The sequence below is a fragment of the Electrophorus electricus genome, chromosome 12, assembly GCF_041902795.1.
Source record: "Electrophorus electricus isolate QZ-2024a chromosome 12, ASM4190279v1, whole genome shotgun sequence".
Lineage (NCBI taxonomy): Eukaryota > Metazoa > Chordata > Actinopteri > Gymnotiformes > Gymnotidae > Electrophorus > Electrophorus electricus.
This window is the reverse complement of record NC_137508.1, coordinates 2,369,921-2,384,876: the sequence shown is the minus strand read 5'-3', so window position 1 is coordinate 2,384,876 and position 14,956 is coordinate 2,369,921. Positions and strand designations below refer to the sequence as shown.

The following is a 14,956-nucleotide window of genomic DNA, read 5'->3' as shown; positions in this document are numbered from 1 at the left end:
AAGCAAATAGAAGAAAATCAACAGTGTGAAGTCATTGATTTACCAATGAGTCCTCTGTCAGTTCAGGAAACTCTACTGTGCAATATCAGGGTGTCTGCCTGTGATCCAAAAATAAACAGAGGTGGGTCGTGCTGTATGATCATCCAAAATTCAGGAACAAACCAACAACAGAGAGGCTCAAAACAGAAGTACATTGTTTTTAATGGCCAGCTTCTGACCACATTCCCACTAAATTGCTGTGACATCTGACTGAGCCCGTCTTTTTGAGCAAGTCAACCCAAATAGATAATTGAACCCGAAACAGTAATGTGTAAAGCAATGATCTAAAATACCTCCCAACTACTGAACAAGACTAAGCAATAGCTATAGAAAGGTTTTGGTGAGATTATTTCCAATAAAGCAGGTTCCATCAGTTAATAAATGCAAGAGGCTTGTTTTAATTGTTTGCTTTAATTTAACTGTTTTAATTCAAATATTAATTTAATGTCTAAACCAATAATTAGCACAAACATTTTATGGCCATTTCACCCTTAAGCCAGAAAAGTGAACCATACTAAAGTAGTTCCATAAACTGAAAATATGCCAGACATCAGGATCTTGGGTGCAGACAGTGGCTTGTTGAAAATTACCAATTTAAACTATACTGAACAGACAAAAAAGGAAAAAGAAATCTGGTTGTTTGAACAGTGTGTCTTTGCAATGAGAAACAACCAGGTCATGACTGGGTCAGTGAGGCAAAAGCAATATGGAAATTCAGCAATGCATCACCCTGACTGGGATTTTGTTAAGATTGGATCGTTAAAGCAGCATTGCATGCCAACTCACGCTCATCATTAATTACTCTCCAGTTAGCGCTGCCAGCAGATCCCCCCTGGTGGGGGGGAGCTATGGGGAATAAGATAAATAAAGAATTTTTATTATATCGAACTTCTGTTTCTGCCGCTGAAGATAACTGTGATCAGTGATGAGAGTGAATTGCAGCCTTCTCTGTGGCTCCAGTCAACCATGCAGTAATTTAATGTTACACTTCCCATCGAGCTGTCACCTGGGGGGGCCCCTCTACGAGTAGTAAAGAGTCAGACATTTCAAGCCCCAGGGAACTGCGCAGGGCCTGGGGGGAGGAGTCGATTGCAGTCCCAGGAGACGCACAGGAGACACCCTATCCTAAACAATGACAAACACCAAACCCCAGCTATCCACGAGATGCCTTCTGGACCGAGCCAGGGTGAGGACTCTCTCAAGGTCAAACGTAGCCTTGCTGTCACCGTAGCGAGGCAAATTTTTGTGTGCCATGCAGAAGCAGGTTTGCAGCCAACAGCGACATTAAAGAAACACCAGAAGGGCAAACGAAAAACTAAAACCATGAAGAGCATCACCATCTCACCCCCTCACCCCCCAAAAAGGCAGATGGTTAGATGCTGTATTTGCACCACAATTTAATATACTTTTGCTTTTAAAAATAACTGATTTTCCATGCAATTTGAAATACAGAACATGTTTCAAAATATAAAGCTTCTTTATCTTACTGTAAAGCTGTATGACACCTGATGTGAGCAAGTGCACTAATGTCAACTACACAAATTTAATTTATTTTGTTTTACATCACATCAGTTAAAAGTATCAGATAAATTAAATGAAACCTTGTCGATAGCCATTTTATTCACTAATCTAAATGTGATCAACTTTGATGATAATTCAATTTGTGTGTGCTCAGCATATTTAATCATTTGCCAGACTATGGAATATTCCGCCCGTCATCTGCTTTAGGAGTAGCCTCTTTTAGGAACAGATGCGGTGGGACAGATTTATAGACCCCTCACTTGCAAAGGTTGCATCGCAATACAAAGGATTAGATAACCTTAACAGGAGACACATGATGTTCTGAACAAGTTGTGTACTTCATAAAATCTGCAAATACTAACCTCATTATTACAACCATCTGAATTAAGCAACACAAAGTAGACTCGGTCTGGTATTAGTTAAATTATCTTAGACCAAAGAGCCAGTGTGTGCAAGGAAAACATTTAGCTTATTTTGGTGCTTTTCTTTCTTGTTAACTCAGTTTTGTGATTTAAAGACTATTACCTCACTCGGAAGAAGAGAGGCATCCATTCTCACAACCTTGGGGTTTTGGGGATAGAGGAGAAGTCATATTTAAAAATACAACATTTCCATACATGGAAAAACTCTCTTTATTTACAGAACAAAACCAACTTTCCATAAGATTATGAAAACTTCCCTTAGGATCCTGGAACACACAAGCTTGATTTACCACAGCACTTCTTTCATCCAGGACAATACCTTAACCCACTCTGATTTAAAACCAAAACATTTTCCCCACTGCCTGTATCACATATATTAGGACTCCATTGGTGCTGACACTGTGCAACATGTTGAGATGTGAGAAAGACCTCACTAAGTGCAAGTATGGGCAAAGAAATCATCCATTTTCAGAAACACCAAATAGGAAGCTCATAAACCTTTAACAACTATTAAATTAAAACACAATCAACTGCTGCATAAATTCCTTTTAAATTTTCTTGCATCTTGACATGAACGTTTATTTTTGCAGTCCCGTGATGAAAACTGGGACACAATGCACCAGAGCATTTACAGCAATGATGAATATCTGAAAGGCTTAGCGATCTACAATGTCACCTTCAGTAAAACAACGACAGAGAGGTCTTAAGGTATTACAAATAACAGATTTAAATTTTCTTATTCACTCTAAAATGTTCTTCTGTATGGGAGGAGACAACCATCGGAGTTAAATGCTGATGAAGCACCTTTCATGAGGGGAGAAGGTGGGTGCTAAATTCAGGGATAACTGCTCAGTTTGGCCCCATTATGAGCCTCAGCCTCTGACTTGCAGACAAAACCAGATGTTTGAGCCCCTCATCGTACAGAATGTTGTGATCCAAGTTCAAACTAGCAAGTTCTTAAGCACATCACCCTCCTTTCCAATGTAGTGATTCATAAATGTTGAATTTAAAGTAAAAATGACTGTGGTTCTGTGCACATAGCTGTAGCAGGCCAGCCTGAGCAAAAGTGCAGACCTTGCTATCTTGCAACTTGCAGCAACAGCTGGTATATTCATTTTAACCTGTACTTTTGCGGACAATGTTAAGTTTTTAGTTTTTTTCTATTGCATAAATACGTCAAGCTACAGAAAGTAAGTTATTGTAATCATCAATAGCTGAAGAAAATCAGAAGCTTCAATATGTAGCACTGTGCATCTTCCAAACAGCCAGATGAGTTTGCATTAATAGCCAAGACAGAACTGAAACCATTGCATGTTTAGTCAAGCCATCAGACCAATTAAGTTTGTGGGTTGGAGATGGTTTAGTTCAGCTTTACCTAGTTACAACAGTTAACCTTGCAAGTAAAGAGTCTTTTCTTACAAGAGACTCATTTTACCCATTCACCTCCTGCATTGTACCAACATGACACAGCTAATCCTCAACTACATGGAATGCACAGGGGCCTGAGTCAGTCAGAGTCTGTATATAGTCAAAATGAAAAATAGTCATTGAGTAGAGCTACTAAGTTTAACATGCATGAGTTTACTTAAACTCATTTATTCAAAATTGAATTGAGAACTTTAACATGTAAGAACATCCCCTGACTCCCACCTGCACACACTTAATAGCATTTATAGAATGAGCATTTTGTACAAAAAAAAAATGCTAGAATCTGTAGTGAAAGACATTCACCCTGAGGTAGCTAGGGCAAACTGTAATACGTCTGTGGATGTGACGGGGTCATCTGCACTAAGGTGAAATCAAAATGCTACATGTGAAGTTTGCTTAGCCTGAACCACAAAAATCAGCCTGAAAGTCAGCAAATTTGGCTTGCTTTCCTCAACGTGCCAGCAAGGAGATTAAAAGCAGTGGAAAGCTTCCATTCATTTGGAACGGGTGTGCACAGGGCAATCACTCTGGAATAGGAGACAGGAGGAGACCGCTGGGGCGAAGGGCTCCATGCAGCCGTCTGGCAGCTCGGACCTCCACCATCCGCTGTGCGTCTCCTTCACCTGACCCACCCTATCCAGCATCACTCGCCGTGTTTAGCTTCCATGGCGAGCCCAGCACGAGCTCTCAGAATATCAATTGTGGGTGTTGACCGGGGGGAGATTTACGATGACCTTTTCCTCAAATATGCAGCAGCAATTCAAGCTGTAACCTTTTATCCTCCACAGTTGTTCAAACACCCAAAAAACTTTAATTTTTAGATACTCTGCAATTAATAAATGATAAAAATAATAATGGTATTATCATTTGTGTATTATTACTTCTATTATTACTACTATTATTATTATTATTACTACTACTATTATTATTATTACTATAATTATTATTATTATTATTATAACTATTATTATTATTATTATTATTAAGACAGAAGATATCAGTCCATGACACCAAAACTAAGAAAGAACTAAAAGTAATTTGATATCTGTATGTCTTTGTGAAGCTGAAGCAGGTAAAATAAGTTGTTGCCCAGGTGTTCCCTCTCCAGGCCTAGCTGTTCATTGCTTTGCACCCACTGCATGCAAAGCAAAGATGTGCAAGGGTTGCCATGGGATCTGATCTCAGTGAGATTCCTGTGCGTGAATTGGGGGTGGCCAGGGGGGGTCACATGACACGCCTCCCTGCATGATGAAGTTAAAGCATTCAGCAATGGGTGTGTCAGGTAAAGAAGATGCATGCAGCACACTTGCGAGAGTTACAGACCTGGCGCGGACTGCTAGGAATTAGACAAGCGCTGAATCTCAGCTGGGAGCAGCCTTTCCAAACATGCTTGGACTTGAATCTGATGTCCAAATAAGTGACATCAAATTCAAATTCAGGAGTCTGTTGTAAAATGTGCCAAAAGGCACAACCAACATTATTTAAAAGTGGATGGAGCAGAGACATTGAGTGTAAAATTTTACAAGTGAACTTGAATAAGCTGCTTCAACAAAATGGAATGCTTAATAAATATTCACAAATAAATAACAAAATGCTTTTCACATTTTTTAAGATACTAATCATCAGCTACATTTACAGACAACTAGATTGCTGTTTATATTCGAAATTAATCATTTCTTTTAGATTAAAAAAATAAACTTCATAAATTAATAATTATCAAAACATCAACAGAACTTTTTCATAACCTTGCACTATGTGCTTTTTAAATTAAGGTGAAGCATTTTACCTTAAAGTGAAATCATTTTGAAAATCAAAGACTTGCTTTAAAAGTATTATAATAGTGTTTTCCACAAAATGTCTGGTCTGACATCTGAGTGTAAAATTTGCAAAGATGACTGCACATTTTAGCTCCAAATATTCTATAGACAATGCAATGTCTTCAGCAGCAGTCATGCTGATAGCCATGAGAACAAACCCAGCATGTCTCCAGTCTGATTTCAACCAATCGCTCCCTCTAATATGCTCTGGCAAGTCACTGGATGGCCTGTCCAGGCCAGTCAGTTATGAGAATACACAGTGGATTGATTTATTCACAGCACACTTTAAAGTTTCCTATTGCAGAAACCTCTTCATAAAATGACTGGGAGGAAACCAGAATGCATGTCTCACATGCAAAACAATAAATTCATATACAAAAGGGAAGAACCTTATTTGCAGGAAGGAGCTGCAGGAAGATACTGCCAACTGCCCTTCTTTTGCAATCATATTCAACCTTCTTGTCCCAATATTTTGCTGCACATGGAGACTATATACCTAAAGTGGCATTTGACACTGTGAATAGATGAGAATGTGACTTGGGAAACCTGCCTAATGGGGGAACTTCCACCAGGCCAACCAGGGACAACCCTGCAATCAGGACACAGCTTGGGAACATTTCAGACATCAGTCCAGCAGCCTGATGATCCACTAAGCATGCGCAGTATGAACAAGACACTCAAATACACTGAATAATACACTAGTGGCAGCTTGGTGGTTAAGGTACTTGACTAGAAGTCATATCGTTGCCAATTCAAGCCCCACTATGGCCAAGGTGCCACTGTTGGGCCTCTGAGCAAGACCCTTAACCCTCAGTTGCTCAAAGTGTGTTTAGTCATAATTGTAAGTCGCGCTGGATAAAAGTGTCAGCTAAATGCCATAAATGAAATAATGATTCCTTTCATTTGAAAGGAAAGAATGTTTTTATTTTAAAGCTTCACTAATATGGGACCAATAAAAAAATTCATTACTTCATTTATTTATCAAACAAACATTTGGTAATTATTACTTGTGGCATCCTGACAATGCACATAGTGGTAGCTTAGTGGTTAAGGTACTCAACTAGTAATCAGAAGGCTGTCAGTTCAAGCCCCACCACTGCCAGGTTTTCACTGTTGGACCCTTGAGCAGAGCCCTAAGATCAACTGCTCAAATACTTAAAGTAATGGATTTGCATGAAAGATAATCAGCTTTGAGGTCAGATTTCACTGCTCTTAGTCATTTAAAGCTAAAACAGCATTACCAAAATGGAGTGGTTTGGTTTACATGCCTAAATAAAGGCATTTCCTAGCTGGAGTACTGGAGTGTGGCTAATGCAATCTTGACTGTGGTCACAGAAATTCACTTGAATTAACTCCCCAAAAGACTGTTAAAGTTGTTAATTATCAGCATTTAAGCTTCACACAAAGGGTATAGGCCATATAACTTTATTTCTATTTTAATAATTTATTATTCTTTTAATATATTCTCTTCTATTAATTCATTTAAAATATTTCATTAACTAATTTGTTTTGTTTGGAACCCAAATGTAATATGTAATAAGCTTTATTATTTTAATTCTTTTATGTCTATCTAAAGAACTTTAAATCGCTCTGTGTATGAAAAGTACTATACAAATAAACTTCACTTCACATGCCTAAGAGGAAACTTTTAGCAAAGAAATTTAAGCTAAAACTAAGTAGTCAAACTGCTTTTAATTTTAATTACTTTACGTAAACTAAGCTGATTTTTGCACAAGACCAAATGACCAACTAATTTAATTCAGCAGACCTGTTAGATTAATTCAGGTATATGATTATTTTACAGTTCTGTTTGCAGTGGACATATTTAGTTCATGAAACTGGTTCTTTACTGTTTTACAGAGCGATTTCAAAACTTCAAATGAGATCGGAGCAACTGGTTAATTTTGCTGAACAGTTCAAACATTTAATTGCATTTTATTGCACTGTTCAAACTCTGTTCTTCAAAGAGACGGTCCTTGTTGCAGACATCTCTCCAACCAATTCTTCCTCCACAGTTTCCTTTTAATTTTTATTCATATTTCTGTACGTACAATTGAAGAAAACATCATCATAGCCAGATACTCAAGGTTCCACATTCAGTTTTTGAGTATATTTTCATGTATTGGCAAATAAAGCACTCTTCATCAGTGATCTTCTTTGTTGAAAGATCATGCCATGTCTGTGCCTCATCTACGTCAACGCAAAAACAGGTCAGAGGCTATAAATGTCGACCAGTAGATCAGTTGTGGAGTTTCACCTTGGCATTATTAGCTGTTTATTTCTGCTCATTATACCTTTTCACTGAGCTGAGGTTTTTGGTTTTTTTTTGCCAAGCCCAAAATTCATCTTAGCAAAATCTGAGTTAAAACCACGTAATGTGCACCAGGCAGGTTCCACCTATATGCAAAGTTTACATGATGACCTGTCACATGATGTCAGTATAACTACACCTGTTCTGAAAGGCCCAGAGTCTACAACAACACTAAAGAAGCAAAATGAAGACCATGGAGCTCTTTAAACAGGTCAGAGATAAAAAGTTCAGATTAGGCTTGGGTTATTAAACATATACCAAACTTTGAACATCCCAAAAAGCACCATTAAATCCATTACAACATGAAAGATTACCCCTCCAAACCTGACAAGAGAAAGCTGCCTGCCAAAACTCAGACTGGGTAAAGAGCATTAATCAGAGATGCTCCTCTTCCATTAATCTTGAAGGATGGTGGATCAAGCTGAGCCATACTTGAAGCTTGAAAGACTTGAGGTACAGATCAGAACCAGAGAGGTTTGGAGTACACCAAGCAGTATGTGGCAAACTCCCCAAATAGATGGAAGAAGGTTCGCTGGTCAGAAAAGACTAAAATGTTACTTTTTGGCCATCATGGGAAATGCTGTGTGTAGCACAAAACCAAGACAGCCCATCATTCCCAACATTCCCACTGAGGGGATATTTCCAATGGTCAGGACAAAGGGAAAAACAGATAGCACTAATTATAGGGCAGTTCTCGAAGAAAACTTGTTTCAGTCTGTCAGAGATTTCAGACTAGGACAGAGGTTCACCATCCAGCAGGACAGGACAATGAGCCTAAATATAGTGCTAAAGCTACACTGCAGTATTTCAAAGGGAAACATTTAATTAAAATGTCTTGGATTGACCTAGTTAAAGCCTAAAATCCAACTGAGAATCTGTAACATGACATGAAGATTGCTGTACACCAAAGCAACTCATTTAATTTGAAGGAGCTGGAGCAGTTTTGCCTTTAAGAATGGGCAAAAATCCCAGTGGCTAAATGTGCTAAATACCCAGAAGAGATCTGCAACTGTAATTGCAACAAAAGGCTCTACAAAATATTGAGGGGGGGGGGAGACATTTATGTGAACTAAAGATTTCTGTTTTTTGTCTTAATTATTGCTTGTTTCACACCTTCAAAGTGGTAGGCAAGTTATGTAAATCAAAATGATAAAACCTTCCAAATATCAATTTTACTTCAAGGTTGTAATGCACCAAAACAGGAATAAAATATGAAAGGGATGGATACTTTCACAAGCAATGTACAATGTTTGTCAGAGTGCACTGTAGAAGTACACATAAGAAAACAGTACGATAAGTCACTTTGATAAAGCATGGCATTATACAGCTCCCTACCCTATTAGAATGCTTTGATATTGCCTACAAAATGTAAGAATATCACCATTCTTAGCATCTTCACAAAACTAAAATAATGATCTACAACCACTGTTTGCTCACTGAACAATAATAATACAAGCCTTTTGCAACCTTTCTTTAAACTGTGTTAATATCTAACATTTTAGTGGGTTTATCACTTGCAATTAACATACTATATATTTTGATATCATTTATCTGTTTTACAGTAAATTTTCAGTGAGAATAAGACTCAAATGAATTACATATTCCTTTTATTTTTGAATGAATAATAAAGCTTTATGAAAACATAAGTAATGTATGTAGAAAAAAATCTAAAGTAATACCTCAATCCCTTGAGCAGCTTAGATTTATTGAAGGCAAGATTTACAAATATGCAGTCCACTTTGAACATGTTTAACAGTGGAAGGTGGAGCACAGGCTTTTGACATTTTGTCAAATGTCCCTCCTCAAATGTAAAATTCAGGGAGTAGTGTTGAGAGAAACGGGAATGAGTGCTACAAATCCACCAGAGACCTTTATCTAAGCAGATAATACAGAGCAACTATCTCTGCTGCCAAGGAACTAAATGAAAACAATGAACCTACTCAGGCAAAAATAGTTCATGTCAAACTAATCATTGTAGCAATCAGTTTTATCCATGAACATAAAAGAGTCATTTTATGAGGAAATCAAGAACCGTCCATATTTCTTTTACTAGTTGAGTGAAGACAGGACTCAAATCACCTCCATTGTAGTCCTTCATTGATAGTTCTCACTGATAAGTGTCCTTTATAGCTTGACAAAGCATTATGGAAAATAAGTATTAATTAATGGCATCATATTTAAAATCTATCATATTAATTTAGAGTGAAGGCTCATGGAAGTCCATTACGTGGAACAACAGCTTTCTTGATTTTCAGGTGACTGTGACCATACATGAATTACTCCTTGTAATTGTCCAGATATTGGCCATGAAGTCAAATTAAATGATCCTCAGTCAGATAGTAATGTGTGTAGCACAGTGTAGTTTATTACACAGAAAACCAGGTCTTCACTTGTGGTCATTAAAACAGGCATGGTTGGGGAGTATTTAAGCAATCTATTTAAATATATCATTAGTAATCAATAATTTGCAATTCATGTGAAAATAGATTCAAACGTTATCTACCAAAAATATAGGGCAAACTACAGCTACAGTTTATAGCTAAAAACACAAACTCTCAAAGCTATAACCATGAATCTCCACACCCAAGAAACAAGTTATTGACTTTCAGACAACTACAACAAATAGTAAACACTAGTACTGGGGCAGCAATTGCTGTGCTTCAGCAACTCCTGACACTACATACCACATAACCGAGGCCTTTTTCAAAGCATCAATTTACTTTATATGGCAAGAGCTGCTCACAGAAGTCCCTTGCCAAAGCAGTTTGGGATGCTTCTCTCACTCACTCACACTCTCTCTCTCACAAACACACACACACGCACATGCACAACCAACTAAACTTACTCAGGAGCCATTATGCATTAAATAAAATGCCAATTCAGCAATCAACAAGTCAGCATTAGAGGACACACATCTCACCTTTCTTTGTGCACACATAAAAAAGGAAGAGAAAATGCTTGTTTGTTTGGTTTGTTTATAGAATGCTGCTTTTTCAAGAGGTAAAAGCTTTATTACAATGTGATGTCCTTTACATCACAGTGACAATGACGTGGTGAGATATAAAGAAGGGTGTGGTAAAGATCTCCTAAACCCTGAACCCAACAAGGCCACCCGCCTCTCCTCCATGGCAAAGTTCACGAGGATGACACAGTCAGCCATTCACGAGGGAAAATCCTCTGTAAAGATTTTTATGGATGTACATACAATCAGGCTCTTGCCAAAGGTGTGATGATGAAAGCAACATGCTCCACTTAAAACTGTTTCCGCTGAAGAGGGGAAGGCCTGATCAGCATGTCAAGCTTCTTTCATTATGGCCATCACTGAGAATCAACAATAAAACGTTAATTTAATTTAATCTTTTCATTTAATGTTTTTAGTGTGACTGCATTCGCCAGCAATGGAGAGTTGAAAGTGAGGTATCTTCAAGGGGGGAATATTACAAAGTGAATGCCACTGCTTTCTGTGCTGTTCTCCCAAACATCAGGGACTATGCTACTGAAAATTGACACCAAAGCCATTTGATGCCAACATGCCTTGAAAGGCAGTAGAGTCTTAAACTTAATCCAGTACCTTCAGGATGACAGGAGTCTTTTATTTGATGTTTCATAGAGGTACCCTATATTTGATATCCTACCTTGTCACTTAGATTGAAAGTAAGCTTTTTCCACTTGGTGTGCTATAAGTAGTACACAGATACTACAGACAAAAATGTGTATATATATATATATATATATATATATATATATATATATATATATATATATATATATATATATATATATATATATATATATATATATATATATACACACACACACACATACATATACACACACACACACACATACATATACACACACACACACATACATATATATATATATATATATATATATAATTAATATAAATATGTCATTTCTATTAAAAGAGAGAGATACAGAGACAGTGTTGCTAAAAACTGCAGTGTAATACACAAGGTTTCCAGAGAAACAGGGCCTTTCGGACAGAGGTCCATCATCAGCTGTGCTGAGATCAAAAGAGTTTGCAAGTGCTGAGATCAAAAGAGTTTGTCTGGTTGAGAACCATACATCCTCATCACTGTACTGACACACAGTAATCCATCCAACAGTGCAAAACAACCATCATATCAATAAGTGTGTTATGGAGCATATATCGGATCAAACACACTTTTCCGTGGGATCCTGTATCTCCGCGGCAGACTCTAAACTAACCTTCCAGTGTCTCATGGCAGATGGGGAAAATATTCCCCATTTATTCCCCAATCAAAGAGGCTGAGCTCAGTGTCTGCTGACTCCTGACACTGCGTTACAAGTCCTGTCCTGGGGCCTTCCTCCCTTCATCATGTAAGAGGATGCAGGAACTCATTTCCAAGTGTTGAGACTCAAGCTGTAACATCTGCTTAAAATCTACAGTATAACTGTTTGCACAGAAGTACGCAACAGCGCTGGCAAAGAGGAGGTGTAGTTTGAGCCTGTCACTAAACCCAACATGTTTCCATGTGTGTAATTTTAGGATATAAACAGATCATCCCCTGCGTTGTTAAGGATTACAAGTTGCACTGAACAGCAGAGTCAATAGCCTGTGTTCAGTGAGGGATGCTGGATGCATTAGGCAGCACCAGAGCAGCTGTCGAGCTGTTCAGTCAATCATCCACACCCCACTATACAATAAGATTTGTAGAAACTGGTTACATGACTTCCGTTTCATTTACTTTGTTCTGTTGTGTGTACATCATAAATACTAAAGACAACGCATGCATGCTGTTAAAAAAAAAACACACTGTTTATAGCAACAAACAAAGGTTAATATTAATATTAAACAAGTGTTTGTTTGGGAAGCATTACTTAAAATCACTCTTAAATAAGGCTACCAAAATGCCCAAAACCAGTTGGGGCTGATAACTATTTATATGTATTAATCTACTAATACCGATGCCAGTATGAGTGTTCTAGTTGTACTACTGTACATTGGAACAGGTTAAAATATACAGGTTTAGCTATAATGCAATAAAAATGTATCTTCTCTGCAGTTCATGTAGAGTTAAACTAAGGGTAAAAGGGCTCTCTGTACGCTGCCACAGACAAGTTTGTTTATAAGGAACATGAGCTGGAATTTTTAATATCAGTATTAAATATCAGCCAAGGGAGTACTCTAAAATGATGCTATTTTTGCTCCAGTCTCTTAGAACCGAAACACTCGATTCCACTTTTTTGAAGTGCCACAATTTTGCGTATACTTCTACAGCACTGTCCCCTTCTAGAGCTGCTAACTTTCCATCTAATGAACAGCCCATTCAACACTGGTCCAGCTGGTGGAAAAGAGATGGTGTTATATGCTGTGTGTACTGAAAATGACCAAGACTCTGCCACAGGTTCTGTTTAGATTTATTTGATGTATGGTACTGTTTAGAATAAATACAGATCATTCCAACTACAGAATAATCTCTTCTTAATGTGCACAGACAAGCAGTAAGGTAACTGAGTGGGTATATTGGTTATGCGGTGGTTCTGGTCATCAAGAATTCCAACCGTACACATTCATAGTACAGTTTCTCACAACCACAACTCGTATGTAGCGTTGGATATAAGGCATACGTGGAAGTGACCGATCACTGCAATCTGTCACTGTAGTCACAGATGGCCACATGTCACCACTAAGATACTCTCCATGTCACACGACAGCTCTATGCGTTGTAAGGCACGTTTAAAAGCTACTCACGCTACCCTTATGCTAGCTAGCCTACAAAGTAATGCAATACAAAGCAAATGAACAAGATCTGAATTTGGTAGTGTGACAAAGATGCTGGAATATTTTTCCCCTCACTAGACCGGGTCCTTTCACCTCTCACTGAATTCATCAGCCTTGTGCACTTTAAGAAGTAAAACAAACCCTTTTTTCTATCGTTCTATCTATGTACACGGCACACAACCAACAACTATGTACATACAAAACTAAGTTACGATTAAAAGTAGGTAACTACCACTGAGTAAACGTTTTAATTAATAGCTAAAATGAACTTAGAATAAGGACTCAAATCTGTGCGAGTGCGTTCGATGCCATACTTCCTAACACAAGATTCTCAATTGTGTCGAATGGCTGCCAAAGTTTGATGAAAACACGCGACGTATCGTCATACTCCTTCTCTCCCGCACACTGGAGATACTAAAAGGTAATCTTGCATTCTGTAAAATGTTCTGCTGAATGCAGAGATTTGACTAACCTGGCAGGCTATCGTGGCAGTAATTCATTACATTGTTTCGAATGCTCTTTGTTTTACGACAAACGAGTTTGTTACATTATCCGAACGCAAAGCCGTTCGACCGCAAAGAAAGAACGTCAACTCGTTAACTCCATTCTGTATTCTTCAACAGAAAACTGAAGGGGGACAATTATTTTCACAAGAGGCGCTTGCTACTTTGTAGCTTTGTTAGCAAATTGTGCCGGTAAATATTTTATTGGTCAGGTACCTGCGAGTCCAAAGAAACATTTTTGTCGCAGCGTTTAAAGACGTCGTTTGATGTCAGTTGTCTTTACAAGAGGAATGTAAAGCAATAGCTGGTTTTCAACGTCTGTATTTGCACTCAGCTAGCCGATAAGCTAGTAGCTAGCCTTTTTCATATCTTTTGCTCTCGCTTGGAACCACAATTCAATCACTGTGGAGCGAAACACGTCGATAACACTATCTATGTTTAGTGCAAACAAACCGACAACGTGTGAGTTGCACGTTCGTCTGTTAAGATTCTGCTATTCTTGTCTAACGAATTCTCAATTATAATAGTTTCCTTCTGAAAATATTCGCTTTAGGAGGGTTACATGAAACAACGTGCATTTTCACGTTACTGTATTCATCATTGGCGATTCAACGAGCTGGCAATCCTACCTTTCGATTTGGCGCTGTTCCCGAATAGAAATAATATGCTATTCCGAGGATCCAAAGGACGGCAAAACATAATAATATCCTTGATTTCCTTCGCATTGCTGTGATTTGGACGTTTGTGTGTTTCAGTGGCTGGCTTCTGATTCCTTCGTGTGAAGCCACTGATGTCTAAGCTATGTGTTTCACTGTAGCAACAGCACTGAAGAAACGCTCTACCACTAGTTGGTCAGAAGAAGCAGGAAACGGCCAACATCACCGGGTTAGAGGGGAAAGGGTAACCGACTTTAATCCAATCACACTCCGCAAAGACACCAGCGAAGGAGGGTGGATGTTGAGTATATCTACATCTACCCTGCACCTCAATCTCCATTTAAAATCCTTTGTTGGCAGATGAAATCATATAAATAAGGCTTGTCTTGACTTGGCATATCTCTTAAAGGCACGAAAAGCTTTAAACAGTCCGTCCCGAAGCGTAAAGTAAAGCTTAAGGGTGGTGAGAACGGAATAAAGAAAAGTACA

At 38.2% G+C, this 14,956-nt stretch overlaps 1 protein-coding gene across 2 annotated transcripts in view; it reads right to left on the bottom strand.

Moving 5' to 3' along the window:
- The window catches only part of galnt2 (UDP-N-acetyl-alpha-D-galactosamine:polypeptide N-acetylgalactosaminyltransferase 2), a 52,896-nt gene extending 38,230 nt beyond the window's left edge, over positions 1–14,666 (bottom strand). Inside the window, exon 1 of one of the 2 annotated variants that reach the window (XM_035531852.2) lies at positions 14,441–14,666. In XM_035531852.2, coding sequence (XP_035387745.1) covers positions 14,441–14,536 — 96 coding nt within the window. In that variant the 5' untranslated portion in view covers positions 14,537–14,666. The remainder of the gene's footprint in view (positions 1–14,440) is intronic. The other variant, XM_035531853.2, reaches the window with a different exon arrangement.
- Between the last annotated feature and the right edge of the window lie 290 nt (positions 14,667–14,956).